Below are 16,564 nucleotides of genomic sequence, written 5' to 3' on the forward strand. Positions count from 1 at the left end.
AATCCATTATTCAAAACGAGTCAAATGTTTGGGATGACCGAGCATCTGCAAACAGAGAGGGATTAGCTCCGAAATAGGACGGGCGTCTAACTGGGAACAATTCAACTTGTCAGTGTTGATCTGCATGTGAATGAAATATTTGTATTACTTTGACCGTGATTCATGTTCCCCTCATTATGTAGAGTTGCCTATTCGGCAGATAAATCAACTAATGGAAGAAAAAAAAAAATGGAAGGATGAATTTGAGCAACATGGCTGAAGACACGTCTGTAATAAAGTGGAACTTGTTCCGCCCGAACAAGCACAGAGTGGCGCTGGCGGTGGGAACAATAATAACCAATGACCAGGCAGTTTAAACAAGTCTCTTTAATGTAAATAGGCACTGGGTTAATCGGACACAAATGGCTTTGGCATTCATACATGGACATATGGCACGGGGACTTGCACAAGTACCAAAAAAAGAGAAGAAGCAATAAAACAAATTGTATAGTCCCTAGCCCGGAGGAGATAAAAACACACCACACCAGCAGTAGCAACGAGCTGAGATAGTCTGCGTTCATTAAAAACTATTTCTTACATATAAGGCTGTCAGGTCAGTGAGAGAATCAGGGGGTATTCCATGCACCATTTGCAGTTTGTTGGAGCTTAGCTGGCATTCAATTTCAATTCCTTCAAGTTGCCGAATATAGCAGAGCGGCGCACACTGACAGGTACAAGTTACTCCGTCGACAGACGCTAATTAGCGAGTGCAGGAGTAATGCGGGAGCCAAGCCCCCCCTCTCTGGCACAGAGTCAGTGATGGCAACTGAGGCGGGGTCATTTCTTGAAGAGTCTCACTTCCTATTAGACAGGAGATCCCTGGCACATGCCCCACCGAGGCCCCCGTGCAGAACTGACGGCGGTGGCCGAGGGAGGATCCTGTCACATCCTGTAGCTCTCAAACGCGGCTCCTCCTTTTTCTTTTTTCTTTTTTTCTTTTTTTTTGCATACTGCCCAGAAGACGACCCGCTCAGCTGCATTCACTCACTTGCTGCGCGGCCCCGTCCATTGACAGGAAGAGAGGGAGGGCAGTAAAAAATAATGGCACATGATGTGTTTATGGGTTTTGATGGAAACTCGAGGGAAAGTCTTGGAAAGAAGGTGATGGACTCATCTTCCGCTCAGCGAGCCTTTGACATTCTGTAGGGTACGCTGGAAAATACGTTCTCCAGGTTGATGGATAGGTGGACTGGGATTACCCGGCAGGCTCGTCTCCCGCCCGCCGCCCGGCCCCCGACTCCTGGCAAAAGACACAAAAACACAGTTCATGTAATGTCAGGCTGTTCACCGCGAGAGAGGTTAGCAGGTTTTGAAAAAGAAGGGGAACACTGCACGGCTGGTCACAGTAACCAGCAGCCGACCCGGTAACTAACGCAAACGGAGCCAATGCGATTTGGAATCTGGTCCCACGTGCAGATTTGCTAATCATTTTCTCATCGTAAGCGTTTTTTCGTAGCAAACAGATAAAATAGTCTAATTTAGCATCATTACATGAACAAATTGGAGGCTGTGGCCTTCAATGTCGTCGCCTCGCCATCCTCATTCTTCATATCGCGCGTACAGTAGCCTGTCTTTCCGAACTTCCGACGCCTCTCCTCACTCGCGGCCCCCGCGGACCACCACCCCGCCGCCGCCACCACCACCACGGCGAGAAGAAATTGCTCTGCCTGCATCATTAAACAGTTTGAATTAACTTGGGCGGAATTTTAATTACGTCACACATGAAGCTCTTCTACGCGAAGCTTTTAAAAGCAATATATAGTCGGCTACATGCTCGGAGATTTGCAGTTTTACATTATTCAAGGCACTCAGCAATCTGCACGCAGCGGCACTGCTAAACGACTACAGTGGGCTCGCCCATCACCACTGATCTTTTAATTTCTGTTTCCTGGAGACGCTCTGCCACATAAATACCCTGTGAGGAGCTAATAATCTCTGCCTTCGGAAATTCTGCTCATTCTTTTTCTTCCATTAAGACTTTACATTTTTTCTTTTGTCTACGCCGATCATGAATCTACGTTTGATTTAGATATGCTGTCACTTGAAAGGTCTGTGCGCTCAGTAAGCAGATGTATTCCCGTGTCTGAAGCACTGACTGTGTCTATCCTAATATTTCATCACAGGAAACACAAGACGAGTTCTGGTACTGAGCTGCTCCTGCCTCCTAATTGACGCTCATTAGCCTCCTTTTTATTACATTTTACTGGTGACAGGCTGGCGTGATGTAGATAAATCCTAAATGAAACCCTCAGGGCATTGCCAGCAGCTTCGAGAAGTCAAAGCGAAAAACCGATTCAGTTATAAAGCCCGTCATTCCGAAATGATAGGAATCCTCGCAAATTGCAACGCTCACGGCAAGAATATTTGTTTTATGGAGCAGCGCTGTATTTGAAAACGCAGTCTGACTCCCATTTCCTTCCTGCCAGTAAGTGATCCAGCTACTTGTCAACTTATCCATCATCCAAATGAACAAAAACAAAACACAATTCTCACACGTGTAACGTGGGTAGATTATTACGATACCCGATTTAAATCGACCCACTTGCCCCCAGACATTAGATGAACATCTACAGCAGATTTGGTTAACAACTTAGAAAATAACAGGAACAACCACCCTGATTTGATCCCCCCCCCCCCCCCCCCCCCCCCCCCCCCCCTGAATTGTTAACACTGGATCCATCTCCAACTATTTGGAGTAAGCACTCCAACAGACAGCTTCTCTCCGGCGGAGAATCCAAAGCAGCCATGGCGGAGCATAACTGCTCATCCATCCCCAACACCTGAGACACAAGCTGATGGACAGATTCATTTACAGGCAAGTTCACGAGATTGCACACTAATTTGCTCTGGCTATAGGAGATTGTTCATGTGAAAGGCGCAGTGGGTTCAATCTAATGAACCGTTGTAAATCCACACTGTGACCGTTTCTCTCCTAATTTACATTGAAATGTAAGTGCCATTCCATTTTTTTTTTGTTTCTATCTCTAGCAAACCAAAAAAAAACGCAGGCCTGCTGCTATTTCACACCGATAAGAACAACAACAACCAAAGAAACTGTGAAAGACAAACGCCAGGTGTGGGGCAATGAGAGTCAGTGTTTGAGAATAACCTTGAAGTATTCGGGATAATGAGAAAGTACATTAACCTTGGTGATGCTTAAAAAAGCATGATTAAACACACACACTGGCAATTTAACAACTCAAGTCTGTATAATTATGAAGTATAATGAATACTCTAAATGGATAAACACATCGAGCTTCCATGGATGGATTTACAATTCCAACAATTACTCTGTGAGCCCTAAAGTAGAGGGCTGCAATAGATATTCAGTGGGGTCCCATGGGCCCTGCAGGACACAAATAGTGAAGTGTGGGAGACATTTGAATAGTGTTTAGTTTCATCAGCGTGGGAAGAAATATAATTATTGTTATTATTAGGCGTAATTAACCATGCATGTGCATAGCCTTCAAGTAAATTGCATGGTTTGAAACTCCAAATATGCCAAAAAAAAGTTAATCGCTGCCTTGTCCCTCTCTTTCACTGACCCCCCCTCTTTTTGGAATAAGTTGTGGAGCCGTAACAGTGGAAAATACCATTCTAAAAGTAAAGATAATAACTCTCCATCGCTGCTGCTTTGAGGTCTCACAGTAGAGCATCTGGTCTTATATAATGTCAGAGAAAGCTTTTAATTATGCTTATTTTAAGAGAATGCTGAAATCATCCATCTCTCATCAATAAAGCGTATGGTTATTTTTCAAAAGGTAAACTATTCCTTTAAATGTAGCTTCATCATTTAGCTCTACTTGTACATTTGAGGCCTATATGTGGGTTTTATTATATGGGATTAATGTGTTACCACGTTATTGCAAAGCGGCAGGATACACCACTCTCTAACAGTCTTTCTCAGGTCTTTTCCTGTGGTTGAGGCACCCCCAACCCTTGACCTCTCTCCAGAATCAACCTGCAGCCCCCTGGTGTTAATTATAGGACCCCCCCCCCCACCCCAGAGCCTGGGCTGGACGTGGAAGTGCATTAATCTTGATTCTTCACTTCAATCTAAAGGATCGTTTGAAGAGACTCCTGTGGTAAGCCCCGAAGGCGAGGTGACTCAGTACCCGGAGAAAAAGTAGGAGGACGAGGGAAAAAGAAAGAGTCACAGTGTATTCTGTTGCTCACGCCGGCATGCCGGGGCCACCTCAGTGAGCGAGTCAATCATTTACCCTATACCACTTATACTCCCAGTATGTTAATCTGGAAGATTTTTTTAGTCACGCAGGGTGACGTGCCATGACGGTCTTCCACCTGCGTTGTGATTTATTTGTTTGCCGATGCAGCGTGAAGGTGACTGTCACCGTAGATGCTGATCCGAGCCGAGCTGAGGGAACTGTGACATGTTTACGTCAACGAGTTTACATTCAGCCCCATCTCGCCGCGCGCTAGATTATCACGGCTGTGCAGAGGTCGACGCCACGGCGGTGATTTGTGTACCATGTACGTATATTATATACCTTTAACAATTTTCAGTGATGTAAAATAACACTGTTTGACATATAAAAAATAAGTTGGTAGCTACTTTATAGCACAAAGTAACGGCCGCCCGATGCACAATTACTGATACCCCACCGTGTCTCTGCACCTCGCTGTTGCCAATGTCACAGACTGCAAAATAGAGGGAGGGAAATGGCACAGACAATCGTGTAATTGCTCAAAAATACTGCAGACTGCAGGCAGCAATGAGAAAGTGATAATAAGTGGCTGGCCCCCACACACTGGTCCTGTGAAACAATGTCTAACCAAAGGAGAGGAAATGTCATTTTAACTGACTGACGGGTTGAATATTCACTAGTGTTCCACTAATCGACCGCGTGTGACACAACAGGAATCACATCAGACGCTTTTTCCAAAACATTCTTGACTGAGTGTTATTAAGCGCCTTTCAACAGCACCTTTTCTGTGCACTTGATTTTGAGGGGCACGCTCTGCACAGTTGATCATGGCCCTCCCTATCTCATTCGTTTATTTTACGGTTTGAGTAAGGAAGTAAAAAGTCGGGTAGCCTGCAGAGACGTGCATGTTTAAACTCCCTCTCTCTGAGCAATGTGGAACTTCACGATAATGCGTGCACACTTCAGAAAGCCACACATAAAAGTCATCACGGCATTCAATAAACAACACGTTTAGCATATTCCCTGCACAGCGGGGGGACTGCTCAGTGTTTAGGTTTGTGCCATCTGTAAATTCTCTGGTGCTGAACATATTGTCTTTGATAGCCGTCCTTTGTAAACAATAGGCTGCAATCCATTTTAAAAAAGCCAGCTCCTATCCGAGACCACTAATGTGTGATTAAAGACTATTCCAGGCATTGTTGGTCGCCGCGAAATGTGACATTTCCAATGAGCAAAAAGTTCAGAGACCCCGGAGGGACACTCGGATGCCAAAAACAGCAAAGAGGCTCGGCTTTGATTAATCGTCAGAAAGTCTGATCATCATTCATGTACGGTGGTGAGGTAGGAAAACCGGCATGGGTGAGGAATATTAAGTGATGCTAATATATTATGACAAAAGCCATTGCCCGGTGACCACACATAAAGCACACAATGTCATTACCATGGAGCTGTGAGTTGCCCGAGAGATGCAAAAACATACATCTGCCTCAGGGTCACGGGGTCACGGTGCAGTCTTTGGCTCTTTGCATTACAGTATTAATCGCTTCATTTGATGATCATGTCCAAAATAAACTGATCGACTTTACATTTGCCAGAGTAGAGAGTGTCTATTTTGATTTTCACAATTATCACTTCATTTCGACTGCAAAGAACCATTTTATGGAGCTTTATTTTGATGGCGTATAGCTCAGCATCACAACGTCCCAGTTGTCGGGACAAAGCATGCACTTCTGTTTATGTGTGTTTTCCAACATCACCACATCGCTGCTCTTGCACACAATCTCTCATCTGCATCATGAGTAATCTATGGTAGTTAATTGAGCCCAGAGGCAGTTGGGTTTTCAATGAAGGCAAAAACAGGAGGAAAAAGAGCTCTCTGGAGAAGGCATCTCTCCGTGGAGGGGCAGACGGAGCAGAACTCCAACCGTGTTCATTATTTGTCATTGATCAGTGATTTGGTCGCTGTGCAACTCTTACCACGGCTCACATATTGCCGGCTTCATGTCCTAAAAATTAATATAAATGTAAGAAAGTGGAGCCAGGGCAGCATTTCCCTTGGTATATCTTATTTTTCACCGCACTATTACGATGTGGATGGACGTTTGCCAAGGTTTTCAACAGCATGCAGAGACTGCTATGCGGTACTCTTTTCTGATACCAATATGAGCTATATTCGGTTATTGTCTTCCCTCAGAGGCTATCATCGCTGCAACCTATTCCATCACAGGTGATGTATTGTAGAATGAGGCTGCGAGGAATAAAAATGCTGATGAATGGCGGAGACAAAAGCATAAATAATGCAGGGATAAGAGACACTGGAATAGTGAGTCCAATGTCACTTCACGGTGCACCTCCCTGGAAAGAGTCCATTGTAGGTGGCCTGTCTCACATCATCAGTATCTGCCAGGCCTCACCTACCACATACAGCAGAGAGGAATTGGAGATGCTCCCCTCTGTCTCTTTTCAGTCTTTCCCTTCTCTCTTTTTTTTTTTTAAATCAGATCATCCGAGTGCTCACATCCCTTCTCCTACACCTGGCAGCAGCAGGCTTTTAAATACACTTACATTTGTTTCCTCCTTTCAAACTTCACTCTATTTTGCCCCCTTTTATCTCCTCCCCATCCTTTGAGAAAAGACTCCCAATACGCACTCTCTACTTATAAAACCATGACAGAGTAAACCCTGAGCTATTACTGCTTAAAAGTAAAACAATGAGATATATTCTTAGCATGACAGTCCAGAGTTTAAGTGAATATATAGTGGTGAATTAAATCAATATTTCACAGCTCTGCTGAAGGAGCTGAGAAAGTGCCATTATGTAGCACTAATTGCACCTATAGGGCCTATCTAAAAAAAAACACTAAAAAAAACCTAGTAATCTGTGTGCTCATTGGAATTCATCGAAAGTCCTCAGGTAGATGACCGGGTGGTTCATGCTTTTCTTTATTCAATTCATGTCTGCCTCTGAATATTTATCATCCTCTATTTGCAGCCATCTCTGGCTAGGCCAAATTCCAGAACAATACCATTCATTATTTGCCCTTTTTATGTATGAAAAAGAACAAGAAAAGAAAAAACCTTGTAAATCACTGTAAATTATGAACCCAGGTCTTACAATCCATTGTTGAATTTCACCTGCAAATGTAAGGTTTCTCAAGACAATGTTACTTCCAAGACATTTTTGTCAGATGAGCCAGTTATGCCAAAAAGAACAATAACACAGATACAATATTTTCCAAGGGGTTTGCTGGAACCAGGGTTTTGTTTCGGACAGCGTGGCTACACAACAATCAGTGAGTAACCTTCCGCTGGCAAAAATAAAGGAAAAAAGCTGACGACTGTGAGAATAACCAGTGACTCGCTCAGTTTTCTTAAGCATCATGTTAGCCTTTTGGACTAATGTGGCGTTTCACCCATTTTTTCATGAGAGTGGTCTTGCCGTTAACTTGTCCCTGCTGCGTCAGTGAGAAGAGAAGGATGGAACAACAGCAAACAACCATTTCTCATTAAAAAAGTGATTAACGGTCATTTCTTTTTTGTTTCAAATGTGTATATTTTGTACGTTAACAGAACCATCATGATAACGATGAGTACGTTACATTTGTTATGACAAACTGCTAATAGTAGCAACAAAGCAGTGTTGTGCACAACCTGCAAGATATTGGGAGGGCTGCAGATAGCCAATCACGATTTTATCTGTGCTTGGCTGCTAGTAATGAAACAATAAAAGTTTGACAGGATAAACATAAGTCATGAACGAACATATGTATCAATAACGTGAAGGTTTATGAAAACAAAGTGCCCCCTGACTCCTAAACAACTTAATTAAATGCAGAACCTTGCTTTATTAAATAAGATTTGCTGCACTCTGCATAAATCCATTAATCGATGGAAAAACTGCCACACAAATATTAAAATAATTGATTCAGGATGATTCAGCAGCGGAGAAGTCTACGGCTAGGGGACATTACCTAGCAGTAACAGTCTCAGTGAAGGTCAGTGGATACTACAGTATTGACTAATGTCCTCTCTCTGGGTACCGCTGGCCACACTTTATTTTGGCTAGTTACAGGAAATTACTTTTTTGTGCGTTCCATCACTTTCACTTTCCGCCGGCTGTCGCAATAATAAAAACAAGGTGTAACCGACCATCGCTGTGAATAAAGGTAATCACACAACAGACACCAAACCGCTGGTTATGAAAGTAAGAGAAGAGCAGATGCAGTGTAGGTCCGTACTGTATGCTAATGTCAGATAGTAGTGAAGTAAGTGTGACTCATGGAGTGCGGTGGGAGTGAGCAGCATCATCCAGTTTTTTTCACCCAACCTCCTCCACAATAAATGTTCGCATGTTCCGTAGACAGACAACCACAGACATGGGCACCAGATAAAAAAAGCATGTCAAATCTGTTCGGCTTCTGAGTCGCTGCTAACTCTCATTTCGCTTATTAGCAGAATGATGCTGGAGTGGTTTTGAACGGCAAGAAATATTCACCAATAAACAACTAAATGAATCAAATTGTGACAGACAGGCCCAGCTACACTGTCCTGTTATCTCCCCCCAAAACATCTGATGGAGTCAAATCAAAATTGATGGAGTGCCTCTAAAATGTCTCAAAAAATATCACCAGCCAACATCAAAACATCCATCTCACAAGAAAAGGGAAAAATATATTGTATTTCCCTTAGAACACCACAATATCCTCTGTCCTAAATGTCTATCCTTTGTTGGTTATCGCTGGCCAATAGTGGTCCACGTTGAGTGAGGGAGATCGAGCCTGACACATGCTGGCCTTGGCTGAGTGAACATGGGGCGAGTGTCCCATTCCTCTCCCCAAGGGTCATAGGGTCCAACACTGCCAGCGCCGGCTCATATCATTGTGGGAAACGCAATCCTGCCAACCATTGTATCACTGCGGCTGTTCCGGATCCAGGGAACCCTGCTGCTAGAGTAGACTCATTCAAAATTCAAGCAGCCATACTGTCAACCCTCAGTTAGACAGTATAAGTGGGTTACTGGAAAAAACACCCCATCAACATTGCACTCTAAGACACAGCTACCTGCCAAACACTCAAACATAGTCAATGCAACGCTTCTTCAGCAACTGGAGACTGAAGAAACACTGAGTAAGGGTCAATATAAGAATGAGTGCCAGGTGAAGGTACTGGAAATGCATAGCACAACTGAGGACCCCAAAACCCTTTCAAAGTTTAAATGAATTAAGTTCAAATGTATAACTATCAAGGTCTCTTAAGAACACCCGCATGTTTTCATAGACACAGTGGGAGGTAACGTACAAACAGTGGGATTTTGTGAACTCAGAAGTCGGAGGAAGGCATGGAAGTATCTCTGGCAGGGAAATTCCAGACGACGTGTCCAGTATATGCTCAAGTGTAGTGACATTCGGTCACTCCATGTAATGCACTTGAACTGATGAGGTTTCTTTCAAAATTACGTAATAATTTAATAGTAGTTCAAATCAGGCAGAGCAGTTAAAGTACAAGTATCTCGAAACCAATGCGATGTCAACAAGTTATGCCAATAACACTGCTACATGCCATCCCCCTCCTATGTGGTAGCAGGGAGTGTAACTGTCCGTGGTGCTGAAAGTCTATTCAGCACCTCCTTTCTCCCCAGCTTGCGGCTCTACAATACATATCATACATAACATACTTCTGTTCACATATTATTTGTTTTTACATAAGCAAATCCAAGATCCAGATGTCCTAATTTCACTTTCTTTAATAGCCATGGCTGAGGCCAGAGTAGTGATGTTCGCAACAACATTAGTATTTGTAATGTTAGATATCTAGTGTGGGGCCTTCAGTTCTGTGCTTGTTCTTTATGAAACTGTACTGTGTCCTTGTTGCTACGTGAAAAGCACAGCAATTGCGCAATATTACTGCAAGATTCAGCCAGTTGTTGTGAGATTTGGTGCAAAACAACACTTTTTGTGCTGCCGGTCCAGGAGGCGCTCTCAGCTGGATGCATCAATCAGTGTTCAGTTAATCTCATGCTATATCAATAGAGAATGTCGCTGCAGCGTCGGCCCTCGTGTCAGGAGACCTACTCGGGTAAAGACCGGCAAGTCCACCTGCACGAGTCCACCAAGCAAAAGCAAACAACAAGGTAAACAATCTCGTTTGCCCTGAGCACTTAAATACGGTCATACTCGGGACTGTGTGCCTCCGCTACATTCGTGCCGTCTCAGGTAAACGCAAAAAAAAATAAATCTCTATGCCAGATGGCGAAGAGATCTGGCTGAACTCCGGTCATTGCAACAGTCCTCACTCACATGTGCCTCCTTCTCCATTAGGTTTTGGAACCGCCAGGCTGCAGTTAACATTAACTCCTGGCAATGCTAACCAGCTATCTGTTGCGCTTCTGGTGCTCACTGAGACTTGGATCCAACCGGTGAACACTGCTTCTCCAGCTGCGCTCCCCAGAAATTCAAATTCACTTAGCTGTTGCCTCCAAAAAGATGCCCCCCTTTGAGTGCCGTGCCTTTGAAGGTGACTGTTCCAGTAAAGACTTCGGGGATTGTCATTTGCAATTAACCTGGACAAATGGGAAACTTTGTGGGCACTCATTTGGCCTTAAACAGGTCTCCAAGTCACCAGGCCTGCGAAGAACTCATCAGAAGCTGTCCCGTGGACTGCCTAACTGTCAGACCTGTGTCCCACCCACTTCACATCAGTGGTAGTACAGTGCCTTCTCTCTGAGGTCGATGAAATGAGAAGTCCTTCTGCTCTACACTGCCCTTGTGTCTCGATAGCCTGTGTCCCCTATCCACCAACACTACTTCTCTTACCAACCTCACCCATAGATTAAGGATTATCAGTTGCTCCTAAATTCTCCAACATGAGTGGTGCGGAAACAGCCTTTTTCAATGACGAGATCAGCATTATCAAAGGCGATACTCAATCCTCCCCCACCTCCATTTGGATCCAACTATCTCTTTGCATGGCTTCTCAGATCACTGTTACCCAGACCTTCCAGATTAATCCACAATGTTGTCACAAATCCCAGCTTGTCTCTCTGACATATCCACTTGGATGAGGAAATGCCATCTTCAACTAAACCATTCTAAGACTGAACTCCAGCAAGACAACAACTAAAATGGCCTCTTCATCCCTCACCCCTCTCTGTACATGTTGCATCCATATCCCGGTTGTGCCGCTTTGCACAGTAAAAATAAGAAACCTCAGGTCTTACCTAACTCAGTATGCCACCCAGCTCTTGGTATAGGCAATGGATTTATTTTGCCTTGACCACTGCATTGCGCTTTGGCAGGTCTCCGTTCATGCGCAAAGAAAACCATAAAGATGGTCCAGAATGTCATGGTGCATCTGGTCTTCAATTAGAATCAAATTCAAGTCACAGTAAGACTTGCCTACAGAGTGACTTCTGGGTCTTCATGCATCTACTTGAACTCAATCATGTGGGCTTCACAAGCACACTCCTTCATCTTCATTGCCACTAGCTAAATTCCTGCAAGGAATGTCGCCTGGCACTGCCATCATGGTCCAGATTGTACTCGTTTTTGGTTCCCTGATGGTGTAATGAGATGCCAAATGCTATCAGAGCAGGTGCTCTCCATTTTCCAGAACCACTTGAAGACTCTGAAAGCACCTCCTTTCCTAACATCCCATCATGCCAAACTAATGTTTATGTACAGTGCACTGCTACACTTAATACCTGCCAGTGATGTGCCTTCATATGGATCAAAAAGCATATATATATATATATATATATATATAGAAATACAAGTAAATTTTTTCTCAATCTAATGAACAGTCATTCATCCAACAGTACTTTACTTACTTACTTTACAACTAATATAAAAGATTGAAAAGACGCTTACACTGTGTGGACTGTTCACCTTACACTGTCAAAATGCAAATTGGTCATAGACGTAGCGATGAAAATTCTCCTTTTCAACTCCTTCTTGGACCAGTATTATGCCATAAAAAAGTTGCAAACGGTGTCAGTTCAGGCAATGCGAACAGGGAAAAAAAGGAGAAGTTGAGTGCTGTGCAAGTGTCCCTACAATGGTCGCTGGGGTGGGTAGTCAGCCAGCATGATGGTCAGGGTGGCATATCCGATTGCAAAATTCAAGTGAATGCTGGGTAGTGCAGCCAGAGTTAATGGGAACTTGCCTGACAGCAGAGCATGTCTTTTTTCTTCAATAGATTTACTTATAAATACATAAAATGTTCAAGATGGGCCACAAAAAGCAGCGACACACTTCTTAATTATAGCTAAATGATCCTACTAACCCTATTATGTAAGGATTGTTATAAACACCAAAATGGTCTGCTGCAGCTCCTCACAATCTGAAGCTGGCAGTGTGATAACTTCATGAGCGTGTCAGTGAATATGCATGGTTTCAGGCAAGGGGAAAAACAAAGAAAGGCTGCATGACTCACGCCACATGTTCGAGACGGCCATGGAATTTATGTTGGCACGATAGATCAAATTAACTAGATTTATCATATCAGCCCTGTGATTCCTGAAATCAAAATGTCAAGACTTCTCATATTCCCGACTATCTGCTGAATGAATGCAGCCTTGCCTCATACAGCGGCACTTTTCGGTAGAAAGAAAACGTGTGACACCCGTGCAACACATACAAACCTAAGATGTTATTAAAGACAGATGCATAAACATCTTGAGATCATACTCACCTTTACTCTCTTGGCCTTAACTTTTCAGTGGTGTCATGGCTGAGGAGAAAAGAGCAACGATGAATACTTTAGCTCAAATATTATGCCAATAAAAGATGTCAACAGTGCAACTACTGTAAAGTGGTCATGCTGTCATCAACTTTCATGTCTTTTGTCTCACGGACCAAAGCATTATTACAGGCTTTGTGGTTGTTATCGCATGCCTCCGCCTCCTCCTTCAGCATCCCTCCTCCTCCTCCTCCTCCTCCTCTGCTCCATCTCTGTGCACCAACCTTGCCATGGCTAACAGGAAGCAGAGGGCACAGTGTTTTATTTAATTAGTCACAGCAGCTGAGTGCTCATGTGGAACCAAACAGTGGAGGCAGATTCGGGTAGTGAGATGGATAGGCACTCTCCCACTGGACCTTGGCTGTACTGTCAGAGCAGCATAGATTACATGACAGAAGGGGGAACAGGGTAAAAAGGGGGGAGGGGGGGTGATGGCAGAAGGATATAAATGGCACCTGTACAGGGGGACTTATCCCAGGGAAAAGATTTCCTTCACTCCTAAAGCGCCGCCCTCTCACGAACACATTCCTTACACTATCAATAATCAAAACCAGCGAACAGTGGGGCTGCCCTGTTGTTGTGATGCACAGCACTGAGTTGTTTGAATGTTTAAGTGTGACAACCCTCTTTATTCCAAATGATTTAGGAGCTGCTACTTTTCCTCCATCTCTTCAGACAAAGATCGGGTGGCCTATTCCTCACAGACCAGCCGATAACCTCTGAGAGGTTGCAGAAGTTGCTCAGTGTGCAGCACATTCTTGATGAGTTTCTTTCTCAACTTCCTCAAATCACTGGCAATCCCCTTTACTAATATACACTAACATGTTCTCATATTGAAGATATGACATATATGGAAATAACAAGGGAAATCAAGCACTAGGAATATGTATTTCTATATAATAAGATAATTAGTTGAAGTGTGATTACTATATGTTATATGTGATAGAATTTTTATAATTCCCACTGTTACTGTAGCAAACCATTGTTACTCGGTTTCCGGAATCGAAATAGCATCTCCCTGGGTCACCCTTGGAGAAAATACGGCAGTAAACATATAGCTTACCGTCTGCTGCTGAACCAGCAAGGAACATGAGTGCAGTGCTTACATAACTACGAAGCAATAGTGTGCAGGGAGCTCTTTTAATTAGCGCTCTTGAAGGTATCCGCTGACCCACATCTAATAATGAAGGCAACATGAATGTTCTATTTACATATGTTTAGTCAGTAATGTGTAACCACTGGGAGAGCCCAGTGGCTGAGTATGTGGTGCCAGAGAAAAGGAAGGCCATGTCAAGCAGAGCTGCCTGCGGCTGCTTTCCAGGCCCCTCTTAATTCCAACTGTAGCAATGTGGAATGGTATATTAGTGACCTAAAGGTCTGAGATATGTTAAAAGAATCCTGTATGCAACATTAAAATAAGCCTTGGTCTGGCAATGACACATATTCCAGGAAAAAAATCCAAGAAGTTTTTGCTATTTAGCAGGCAAACCCCCCCGTTGAAGGATTTTTGCCATAACATTTATACAATGTGGCTCAAAGTGGGTGTGTAATGTTTTGCCATTACAGTAGATGAGAAAAAAATAACTTAACTGTGACCTTGGATTTTTTTATTTTTTCTGAGTGACAGAAATTTTTGTACAGCGTACAGCTAGCTGTTCCTCTTTAGGAAAAAAATACAACGTCCAGTATGTTGTATATTGTCTTCATCGCAGATTCATGAGACATCTGCACATCAGCGGCAACCATCTTTGTTTGTAATGACAATGCTTCAGCTGTGCTCTCATTGGACGCTCCTCTGTCAGTCATCAAACCTGCCAGATTTAAGCAAAACGGTTGTAACTGGCCCGACCAGCGTAAGCTATAGTCATGTTGATTATACTTTATGTCAAATAGTTATATTCCCAGAGGCAATACAATATGTAATTCCAAGGAACATTCAGCTGTACTCGCTACTGAAATCTGTAAACTTCATTAACTCAGGATGCTACACTTTGATTCCCATGAGAGATATTAGGTGGATATTATGTTCCCCGTTCATTAAGGTGTTGTATTTTCATTGCTATGTGAATAACTCAATATAGACAGAGGGGAGGGGGGAATCATAATCACAGGGGTGATTTTGATTCTGGTACGACTGTCCTTGTCTTGTCTGTCTTTGCACAGCCTTAGCTAGCGCAAATATCAACACAATATTTAGGAAGAATATTTACTGTACAGTGGTGGAGTTGGAAGCCGGGGAAGGGACGGGCTCCTCTCTCATATCTGCGTTAAAAGGCCTGATATTCCCTAACCATCCACCTTCATGGGACCTTGCCTCAGTTTAAAAGGGCTAACAAACCCGTTTTTCGCATGGAGCTCCCTTTTTAGAGGGCGTGTCAAATTGTTCTTTCCGACAATTCTTTTTCTGTGAAAGAAACTGGGTCACTGACTAACGCTGTCTTCCGGGGGCCGTGTGCCTGACGCATTCCGAGTCCAGAATTTGGGGAGATTGCGGGGCGAGTGCACACAAACCGAAGCCGACTTCTGACAGGACGAGCTGCACTTGCGTCACCGCAGCTCCCTCTAAACAGCACCGCATGCTCAGATTACTGAACGGGTTTAAGAGAGGAGGGTGTCCTTTGCATGAGATTGCATGTGTAGACCTGTGAGTGTGCGTTTTGTGTGTGTGTGTGTGTGTGTTAGTGTGTGTGTGTGTGAGGGGGTTACTGTTGGCGTCAGCACCTGGAAATAAATCCAGAATTTGAGCCCCGCTGTTTGTTAAACCTTATTTGCCTCTGCTGTAAAGGCAACAAAAGGGATCCTGCTCCATTGCAAATGAATGAGCCCAGGTCCCCAGTTATCACTGGTTATTGTTCAAATCAGGCTGGCTTTGAACGGGGAGGCGCGCTCTCCTTTGGACAGTTCATTAAGATACCACACAAACTTGGCTCCCCATCATCCTGGGTTTATTAAAGTGGGGCTCATTTCAGCTCCTTTGTCTCAGGCGGGAACCTCTGCTTTTGTCAGCGCAATTGGAGCCAGATGGCAAAACAAAGCTGCCTCTCCCAAGTGCTTATTGAGTGATCTCCGAAGGCAGAGCCATTAGCTTGACTTCACCCATAGCTCACCTGGATCAACCAGGTGCGAGGACAATGACGGGGGGGCGCGGGCGAGGGAGGCTGCGAGTTTCTGTCTCGTCACCGGAGTGGGGGGCGTACTACAGTCTCCAAGTTCTGTTCTCCCTTCCCCTGCCCCTTTAGGTCAAAGCTGAACTGGTAAGTCTTGCTGGTTGTGGGTTGGCTGACCCTGCGCCTGGCTGCGCAGATCTCACTGAAACATTCATGAGAGCGGCATTAGAGAATAAAACTCATTGTCCCGCTTCACTCAGAGACTCCCCATTCACCTCTCGGCTTATTAAAATCACATGGTATTAACTTTGCTGTTCACAGAAAGGCTAAATAATTCAATCAGACTAAAGAAGGAGTCAAATGAATAACTGTAATGACATTAACGCTTGAGGGAGAACTGCTCAGGACTGTGAGGGGTAGTCGCTGGGGCTGGGGCGGGTAGGAGAAGCTTGCTCTGCTTGCTAATGGCGAAATTAATTCTGGACTCATAAGGTCATATCCATTCCAGGCAAAATA

The 16,564-nt window shown here is 44.0% G+C and overlaps 1 protein-coding gene across 5 annotated transcripts in view; it reads right to left on the bottom strand.

Moving 5' to 3' along the window:
* Positions 1 to 351: 351 nt before the first annotated feature.
* cd276 (CD276 molecule) overlaps positions 352 to 16,564 on the bottom strand; it is a 61,349-nt gene continuing 45,136 nt past the window's right edge. For 2 of the 5 annotated variants that reach the window (XM_035628304.2, XM_035628305.2), the window contains exon 7: positions 352 to 1,279. In XM_035628304.2, the coding sequence (XP_035484197.2) occupies positions 1,161 to 1,279 (119 nt within the window). In that variant the 3' untranslated portion in view covers positions 352 to 1,160. Of the gene's footprint in view, positions 1,280 to 12,893; positions 12,933 to 13,057; positions 13,176 to 16,564 lie in introns of all 5 variants that reach the window. The other 3 variants (XM_035628306.2, XR_004790496.2, XM_035628308.2) reach the window with 3 other exon arrangements.

The sequence above is a fragment of the Scophthalmus maximus genome, chromosome 4 (assembly GCF_022379125.1).
Source record: "Scophthalmus maximus strain ysfricsl-2021 chromosome 4, ASM2237912v1, whole genome shotgun sequence".
Classification (NCBI taxonomy): domain Eukaryota; kingdom Metazoa; phylum Chordata; class Actinopteri; order Pleuronectiformes; family Scophthalmidae; genus Scophthalmus; species Scophthalmus maximus.